We start from the raw sequence: 10,063 nt of genomic DNA, 5'->3' as shown, positions 1-10,063 counted from the left end.
CATTATCAAAAATAATTAATAACAGTGGTGTTGAGGGGGGTGCTGAGGAGTATTTCTGTCTGTTATAAAGTTATTTTGTGGAGAATAACTCATTCTGTCAGGGCAGTGCCTCGATCACACCGACAGCATCATTGCGTGTTGGTACACCAGAAGTACATTTATTTCCAATGAAACGCTGCGTTTGCCTTGCAGCATCGCGTTAGAGAGGCAGTTGCCGTACGTTCTGTGTGGTGCATACATTGGATTTATCGAGTGTATGCGTTAAACTGTATGTACAGTAGTTGAATGTTGAACTTTTGTTACACACACAGAGATGATGCTGCATACCACTTTGCACAATAACGCTGTATGTGTGATCGAGGTGTAAACTACTTCTTTGAGGTTTATTGGCAGACTACATAAGGTGTATTGGCACAATCTAATGTAGAGGTAGTAAAAAAGGTTAAACCTTTATTACGAAATACTAACTATATTTGTAAGTATATTGTCCAGTAGAGGTCAGTGTTTGAAAGTAGTTTGGAATTGAAGAAAGCACCAGAACAACAGTGAAATCAGTGGGATCTCGAGTTTTGCAACACATGGTTGCAAACGCAGTGTTCTGTTGGCAATGAATGTACTTCAGGTTTACCACACTGTCGGTGTGATCGAGGCGTTAGCTGCTTAGTGATTTCAACTCATGCCTCAGCTCCGATATCAAACGTAAAATCACTAGTGAACAGTAGTAACTATGGTATGACATTTAAGTCATTTAGCAGACGCTCTTATCCAGAGCGACTTGAGATGCTAGTCATACTCTGGTCTCAGTAGTTATCACGACTCATGAATGAATTCCAAACCATCACAACACACCACACTTCAGAAAGTATTCATACATACATACAAGTATTCATTTTGTTGCGTTACAGCCTTATTCTAAAATGGATTAAATAAAAAAAATCCTCAATCTGTATTACAGCCTGAATTCAAAATTGATTAAATAAATAAAAAACACCTATCTACACCCAATACCCCATAATGACAAAGTACAGAAATATCTCTGGGATGCTGGCCTTCTAGGCAGAGTTCCTCTGTCCAGTCTCTGTTATTTTGCCCATCTTAATCTTTTATTTTTATTGGCCAGTCTGAGATATGGCATTTTCTTTGCAACTCTGCCTATAAAGCCAGCATCCCGGAGTCGCATCTTCAATGTTGACGTTGAGACTGGTGTTTTGCAGGTACTATTTAATGAAGCTGCCAGTTGAGGACTTGTAAGGCATCTGTTTCATAAACTAGACACTCTAATGTACTTGTTCCCTGCTCAGTTGTGCACCAGGGCCTCCCGCTCCTCTTTCTATTCTGGTTAGAGCCAGTTTGCACTGTTCTGTGAAGGGAGTAGTACACAGCGTTGTACGAGATATTCAGTTTCTTGGCAATTTCTTGCATGGAATAGCCTTCATTTCTCAGAACAAGAATAGACTGACGAGTTTCAGAAGAAAGTTCTTTGCTTCTGGCCATTTTGAGCCTGTAATCGAACCCACAAATGCTGATGCTTCAGATACTCAACTAGTCTAAAGAAGGCCAGTTGTATTGCTTCTTTAATCAGCACAACAGTTTTCAGCTGTGTTAACATAATTGCAAAAGGGTTTTCTAATGATCAATTAGCCTTTTAAAATGATAAACTTGGATTAGCTAAAACAATGTGCCATTGGAACACAGGAGTGATGGTTGCTGATAATGGGCCTCTGTATGCCTATGTAGATATTCCATTTAAAAAATCTGCCGTTTCCAGCTACAACAGTCATTTACAACATTAACAATGTCTTCACTGTATTTCTGATCAATTTTATGTGATTTTAAAGGACAGAAAATGTGACCCCAAACTTTTGAACGTATATATACAGTACCATTTAAACGTGTGGACACACCTACTCATTCTAGGGTTTTCTTTATTTTTACTATTTTCTACTGTTAGAATGTTTTGCAATTGCCTGCCATAGCCCCAAATAAAATGTAAACATTGGCTGGTTGGGGTCGCAAGAATTTTCAGATATCCAAATGAGGTCGTGGACGAAAAAAAGTTTGGCAACCCTTAGTCTACAGTAACAAATCCATCAATCCAACGTTCACTTGTTAACTACCTTTCTATCTTCGTTTGAATATACACCGATATAACAAGTTGTGAAAAATATATATTAGGCGAACAAAACAACTTTTTAAAACACACCGCTTGGGTCCTTCAGGCACAGTTAGAATAAGCCAGATATTTCACCGGATGTATTAATGATAAGCATTCCAGCCAGCATCTGGTTGGCGTTTCCACTCACTACCAAATATGGTCATGAGAGGAAGCCCAGTTGCCGGAGGTGAGAGAAGATTGAGCGATATGGATTTTGGCCGAAATTCTGCACATTTTCTCATCGATTAAACATTTGATCACCATACAGTTTTTTTTGTTGCCAAAACTGGAATCGGTGTTTTGTAGCCTACCCTTTGTCAACGTTTCTAAAAGGTGCGTTGTTTGGGAGTGCAAGGGCGAATTGCGTTACTGCACACGCGCACTTCGCAGAGTAGGTATTCCCTAACAGAAATATGCAAATAAATGCTAGAACGCGACAATAGGATCTCACTAGCTCGTTCTTGGCTCCGTCCACCTCCTTGCTTGTTCTGCCCACGATTCTTAATTTTCTCCCATTAGAAACTACAGGCTCTGCTCTATCTTGGGTTACTTATAAAACATCTTTGCTTCAGGTGCAGGCCGACAGACACTCCTTGTCACAGGAAAATGTCGCGATTCTACAAGGTCCGCTGACTGGCGTTGAATGTAACGAATCAGATATTTTATATATTGCACGGTAGGCGTTTCTTGTGACGTCGTGACCAATCGTTTTCCGTCACTTGATCTGACGCCGCAGTTTCTCCATGTTGGGGGTGGGCTTTCTAGCTACAGTGTTATGGAAGATGTCATTCCTAGGTCGAGGAGCTATGTTGAGTGCGACAAAGACAAGAGCATGGACCCTTGCTAGGTATACAATAAGCAATTATATGGGTATTGAAATATACGGGAATTGTTTAAGAAGGCATATAAACAACTTAATTCTGTCCATTCCGCTCTCTTAACATTACGGCATTGGTTATCATTTTGTGTCAGTCAAGCTTTCGTCATCTAGCTGCGTAAAAGTTTGATTGCTGTTAATAAAACATTGTCCTACCATCTAATCAGACAAATACTTTGGACTTAGTCAACGTTGTGTGTCTTGATCTAGCTACACATGGGTCTAGCCAGCTCTCATGATCCACTGAGCCTTTATACATGACCCCAAGGCTGGACCCATCCCTGTAGGCTTTGGGACACAGGTTGGACTCCCAGAGTTGTGCATCGTTCTGGTGGGTGGCGATGGAAAAAAACAACCTTACCACAATATTAACCAACAGACTCCCGATGTTGTGTTCCAAAGCTAATGCCTCGATCACACAAACAGTGTGATTGCATTTTGGTACCCCGGAAATACATGAATTTCCAATAGAACGCTGCGTTTGCCTCGCAAGAGCAGTTGCAGTGTGTTCTCTGGTGCCTATGTTGGATTTATCCAACATATGTGTAGACTGCTTGACAGAAATGGTAGCAGAAGGTGAATGGTGAACTTCTGATGATGCTGCCTACTATTTTACGCAACCACTCTATTGGTGTGATCAAGGGGTAACGCCCGATCACACTGTGTTATCACATTTTGGTACACCAGAAGTACATTGATTTCCAATAGAATGCTGTGTTTGCCTTGTAGCACATTCTATGTGGTACCTACATTGGATTTATCAACATATGCTTCAAACTGTAAGCATAGAATTTTGCACAAACGCCCTTTTTAAAATATATATTTTGTATCCTTTATTTAACTAGGCAAGTCAGTTAAGAACATATTCTTGTTTATAATGACAGCCTACCAGGGAACAGTGGGTTAACTGCCTTGTTCAGGGGAAGAACGACAGATTTTTACCTTGTCAGCTCGGGCATTTGTTCCAGCAACCTTCCAGTTACTGGCCCAACGCTCTAACCACTAGGCTACCTGCCACCCCTTCCCTGCAGCGAACGCCTCGATTACACCGATAGTGGCTTTGTGAAAAATGGTACGCAGCATCATCTGGATATGTGTGCAACAAAAGTTAAACATTCACCTTCTGCTACCATTTCTGTCAAACATACAGTTTGACGCATCAGCGTTCCATTGGAAATGAATGTACTTCTGGTGTACCAAAATGCCATAACACTATCGGTGTGATCGAGGCATAAGTAGTAGTAACTAGTAGACTGCACTGCTGTCAGTGTAACGTTAGGCCTTATATGTCAGTAGTATAGGCATAGAGTTGCATTAATTTGTACTTAGTTGGTCAGCATTAACTAGTTGATTCATTTTTTTTGGGATGAAGAAATTGTAACTACACTATATTTACAAATGAGTGGATTTGTCTATTTCAGCGACACCTGTTGCTGACAGGTTTATAAGATTTGAGCACATAGCCATGCAGTCTCCATAGACAGATATTGGCAGTAGAATGGCCTTACTGAAGAGCTCAGTGACTTTCAACGTGGCATCGTTATAGGATGCCACCTTTCCAGCAAGTCAGTTAGGTAAAATGTTGCCCTGCTAGATCTGCCCAGGTCAACTGTAAGTGCTGTTATTCTGAAGTGGAAACGTCTAAGAGCAACAACAACAACGGAGCCGCAAAGTGGTAGGCCACACAAGCTCACAGAATGGGAACCCCGAGTGCTGTCCTCTGTTGCAACACTCACTACCGAGTTACAAACTGCCCTGGAAGCAACGTCAGCACAAGAACTGTTCGTCGGGAGCTTCATGAAATGAGCAACCATGGAAGCGTCGGCTGGAGTGGTGTAAAGCTCACCGCAATTGGACTACGCCCCCTGCCCGAATGGATAGTGCCAACTGTAAAGTTTGGTGGAAGAGGAATAATGGTCTGGGGCTGTTTTTCATGATTTGGGTTAGGACTCTTAGTTCCAGTGAAGGGAAATATTAACACTACAGCATACAGTGACATTCTAGATGATTATGTGCTTCCAACTTTATGGAAACACTTTGGGGAAGGGCCTTCCTGTTCCAGCATGACAATGCCCCCGTGCACAAAGCGAGGTCCATACAGAAATGGTTTGTCGAGATCGGTGTGGAAGAACTTGACTGGCCTGCAGAGCCTTGAACGCAACCCTGCCAAACACCTTTGGGATGAATTGGAACCCCGACTGCGAGCCAACATCAGTGCCCGACCTCACTAATGCTCTTGTGACTGAATGGACGCAAGTCCCTGCAGCAATGTTCCAACATCTAGTGGAAAGCCTTCCCAGAAGAGTGGAGGCTGTTATAGCAGCAAAGGGGGACCAACTCCATATTAATGCCCATGATTTTAGAATGAGATGTTTGACGAGCAGGTGTCCACATACCTTTGGTCATGTAGTGTATATTCAAAGTGAGTGATGTGTATGTCTTGAGCATCTTTGGTACTCTAATTTGACTGAATAATTGTATTTATTTTAGGGCCTCTGCTCCCCTTGTCACCAATGTGGGCCAACCAATATTACTGAGATGTTCCCAAAGGTCACAACCCCTCTACACAGATTTCTCTCGATTAAGCAGCACATCAGCCGAAGAGGAACCAGCAGAGTCCAGTCCAGTTGAAGAGAAAGTATACCTCAGTGCATCATGTGTTAAGGTTAGGGCAATTATTCACTCAAATTGCTTACATGTCATGTACAGTATACCATGTAGCTTCTCATTTGAAATAATTCCCATATGTGTGGGCTGTAAAAGCTCTGTTTTTCTCGAGCACTCACTTTTACTTTCATCAACACTGATCAAGTGATACAAGGACACTCCACAATGTCAACGACTGACATAATTACCCTTTTCTCTGTGTGTTGTTCAGAGGTTAGGAGAGATCATGGATAAGGGAGAGTACCTGAGAATACAGGTGGAAGGGGGAGGCTGCTCTGGGTTCCAGTACAAGTTTATCGTTGACAGTACTAGGAATGAGGATGACAGGTAATTGTCATTGATTGATTGTACCTCTGTAATCATTCAAGAAGACCTCATTATGAATGAACTATTTAATGTGTTGAATGGCATGCAGCAGGAACACAATTATTTGAATAATTGTATTTATTTTAGGGCCTCTGCTCCCCTTGTCACCAATGTTCCTCCAGGCCGGCTCGGTCCTCCTTCCCGCTCCGTGGCTCGACGACTCATTGCGAGCTCACAGAACAGGGCTCCGGGCAGCCGAGCGGAAATGGAGGAAAACTCGCCTCCCTGCAGACCTGGCATCCTTTCACTCCCTCCTCTCTACATTTTCCTCCTCTGTCTCTGCTGCTAAAGCCACTTTCTACCACTCTAAATTCCAAGCATCTGCCTCTAACCCTAGGAAGCTCTTTGCCACCTTCTCCTCCCTCTTGAATCCTCCTCCCCCTCCCCCCCCTCCTCCCTCTCTGCAGATGACTTCGTCAACCATTTTGAAAAGAAGGTCGACGACATCCGATCCTCGTTTGCTAAGTCAAACGACACCGCTGGTTCTGCTCACACTGCCCTACCCTGTGCTCTGACCTCTTTCTCCCCTCTCTCTCCAGATGACATCTCGCGTCTTGTGACGGCCGGCCGCCCAACAACCTGCCCGCTTGACCCTATCCCCTCCTCTCTTCTCCAGACCATCTCCGGTGACCTTCTCCCTTACCTCACCTCGCTCATCAACTCATCCCTGACCGCTGGCTACGTCCCTCCCGTCTTCAAGAGAGCGAGAGTTGCACCCCTTCTGAAAAAACCTACACTCGATCCCTCCGATGTCAACAACTACAGACCAGTATCCCTTCTTTCTTTTCTCTCCAAAACTCTTGAACGTGCCGTCCTTGGCCAGCTCTCCCGCTATCTCTCTCAGAATGACCTTCTTGATCCAAATCAGTCAGGTTTCAAGACTAGTCATTCAACTGAGACTGCTCTTCTCTGTATCACGGAGGCGCTCCGCACTGCTAAAGCTAACTCTCTCTCCTCTGCTCTCATCCTTCTAGACCTATCGGCTGCCTTCGATACTGTGAACCATCAGATCCTCCTCTCCACCCTCTCCGAGTTGGGCATCTCCGGCGCGGCCCACGCTTGGATTGCGTCCTACCTGACAGGTCGCTCCTACCAGGTGGCGTGGCGAGAATCCGTCTCCTCACCACGTGCTCTCACCACTGGTGTCCCCCAGGGCTCTGTTCTAGGCCCTCTCCTATTCTCGCTATACACCAAGTCACTTGGCTCTGTCATAACCTCACATGGTCTCTCCTATCATTGCTATGCAGACGACACACAATTAATCTTCTCCTTTCCCCCTTCTGACGACCAGGTGGCGAATCGCATCTCTGCATGTCTGGCAGACATATCAGTGTGGATGACGGATCATCACCTCAAGCTGAACCTCGGCAAGACGGAGCTGCTCTTCCTCCCGGGGAAGGACTGCCCGTTCCATGATCTCGCCATCACGGTTGACAACTCCATTGTGTCCTCGTCCCAGAGCGCTAAGAACCTTGGCGTGATCCTGGACAACACCCTGTCGTTCTCAAATAACATCAAGGCGGTGGCCCGTTCCTGTAGGTTCATGCTCTACAACATCCGCAGAGTACGACCCTGCCTCACACAGGAAGCGGCGCAGGTCCTAATCCAGGCACTTGTCATCTCCCGTCTGGATTACTGCAACTCGCTGCTGGCTGGGCTCCCTGCCTGTGCCATTAAACCCTACAACTCATCCAGAACGCCGCAGCCCGTCTGGTGTTCAACCTTCCCAAGTTCTCTCACGTCACCCCGCTCCTCCGCTCTCTCCACTGGCTTCCAGTTGAAGCTCGCATCCGCTACAAGACCATGGTGCTTGCCTACGGAGCTGTGAGGGGAACGGCACCTCACTACCTCCAGGCTCTGATCAGGCCCTACACCCAAACAAGGGCACTGCGTTCATCCACCTCTGGCCTGCTCGCCTCCCTACCACTGAGGAAGTACAGTTCCCGCTCAGCCCAGTCAAAACTGTTCGCTGCTCTGGCCCCCTATGGTGGAACAAACTCCCTCACGACGCCAGGACAGCGGAGTCAATCACCACCTTCCGGAGACACCTGAAACCCCACCTCTTTAAGGAATACCTAGGATAGGATAAAGTAATCCTTCTCCCCCCCCCCTTAAAAGACCTAGATGCACTATTGTAAAGTGGCTGTTCCACTGGATGTCATAAGGTGAAAGCACCAATTTGTAAGTCGCTCTGGATAAGAGCGTCTGCTAAATGACTTAAATGTAAATGTAAATGTATTTGTGCTAACACAATCATCTCAAATCCAATTTTATTGGTCACATACACATGGTTAGCAATGTTATTGCGAGTGTAGCGAAATGCTTGTGCTTCTAGTTCCAACAGTGCAGCAATATCTAACATGTAATCTAACAATTCCACAACAGCTACCTAATTCACACAAATCTAAGTAAAGGAATGGAATAAGAATATATACATATATGGATGGGCAATGACAGAGTGGCATAGGCAAGATGCAATAGATGGTATAAAATACAGTATATACATATGAGTGATGCAAGGTATGTAAACATTATTAAAGTAGAATTATTAAAGTGGCTAGTGATCCATTTTTTAAAGTGGCCAATGATTTCAAGGCTGTATGTAGGCAGCAGCCTCTCTGTGTTAGTGATGGCTGTTTAACAGTCTGATGGCCTGATCATTTACATTACATTTACATTTAAGACATTTAGCAGACGCTCTTATCCAGAGCGACTTGATCAGTCTCTCGGTCCCAGCTTTGATGCACCTGTACTGACCTTGACTTCTGGATGTTAGTGTGGTGAACGGGCAGGGGCTTGGGTGGTTGTTGTCCATGATCTTTTTGCCATTCCTGTGATATTGGGTGCTGTAGGTGTCCTGGAAGGCAGATAGTTTGCCCCCGGTGATGCGTTGTGCGGACTGCACTAACCTCTGGAGAGCCTTGCGGTTGTGGGCGGTGCAGTTGCCGTACCAGGCGGTGATACAGCCTGACAGGATGCTCTCAATTGTGCATCTGTAAAAGTTTGTGAGGGTTTTAGGTGACAAGCCAAATTTCTTCAGCGTCCTGAGGTTGAAGAGGCGCTGTTGCGCTTTCTTCACCACACAGTCTGTGGGTTTGTATAGCTGATCATTACAATGTGTTACATCTCTCTGTCCTCAATCCCTTAGAATTCTCCTTTTTTTTATTCCATTCTAAACTCTTTCTACTGCACCCCATTTTTTTCTCAGGGTGTTTGAGCAGGGAGGGGTAGGGATCATTGTGGACCAAGATAGCCTGGAGTTTGTGAAAGGCTCGACACTGGACTATACTCGTGAGCTGATCCGCTCCTCCTTCCAGATGCTGAAGAACCCCCAGGCAGACCACGGCTGCTCCTGCGGAACGTCCTTCTCTGTCAAGTTATGAGTCTCGGCCTGAGGCTTTCAGCTCTCAAACCCTCATCCCCTACATCCTTCACTAAGTCATAAAATTATATATTCAGAGACCGTGTTCTCATGGTTGCATAAGTTATTACACAATTCACAGACGATACTTGTAGCAACTCAGCAACTAAAAACATTGACAGACTGGTGTATCTTTAGGTAAAGTATGCTTGGTTACAAATTAAACTAAGTGGATGAGAATCTGAGATTTTCTTGGATACAAATAGATGGATTAGTGTTACATTTCATTACAATATAAAACACTGTCTTATTGATTCATTATACATTTATACTAAATGAAGACTATGCTTTGGAGTGGTTTGTATGCGCTAGAGTGTATCCCGTACCTAGATGTGCTTGTATATATAAACAATAACAATAAAATGTGTTAAAAGGATGTTACATGGCTTTTTTATTTGGGATCAAATTGATGTTGGTGTATGTAAACTGGTCATAGAGTATACCACAGTATGAGTCATAATACCCATAAAACCTAGCAGTCAAACGGAATGATTCCAATTGTTTTCCACCATTCACTATTCCCATAGGGGATTTTAGAAACACTTAAAATAAAGGCTGTGTTTCATGTAGGTTTACC

The 10,063-nt window shown here is 44.4% G+C and overlaps 1 protein-coding gene across 1 annotated transcript; it reads left to right on the top strand.

Moving 5' to 3' along the window:
• Nucleotides 1-2,902: 2,902 nt before the first annotated feature.
• LOC115138975 (iron-sulfur cluster assembly 2 homolog, mitochondrial-like) lies at nucleotides 2,903-9,862 on the top strand. Its single transcript, XM_029676152.2, has 4 exons — nucleotides 2,903-3,002; nucleotides 5,523-5,697; nucleotides 5,911-6,026; nucleotides 9,274-9,862. Exons 1-4 carry the CDS (start codon nucleotides 2,938-2,940, stop codon nucleotides 9,446-9,448), a joined length of 531 nt encoding a protein of 176 aa, XP_029532012.2. The 5' UTR covers nucleotides 2,903-2,937; the 3' UTR covers nucleotides 9,449-9,862.
• Nucleotides 9,863-10,063: the final 201 nt, after the last annotated feature.

This window comes from Oncorhynchus nerka, linkage group LG12 (genome assembly GCF_034236695.1).
Source record: "Oncorhynchus nerka isolate Pitt River linkage group LG12, Oner_Uvic_2.0, whole genome shotgun sequence".
NCBI classification, from domain to species: domain Eukaryota; kingdom Metazoa; phylum Chordata; class Actinopteri; order Salmoniformes; family Salmonidae; genus Oncorhynchus; species Oncorhynchus nerka.
Note: the sequence above shows the minus strand (reverse complement) of the source record. Positions and strands in the feature narration are given on the sequence as shown.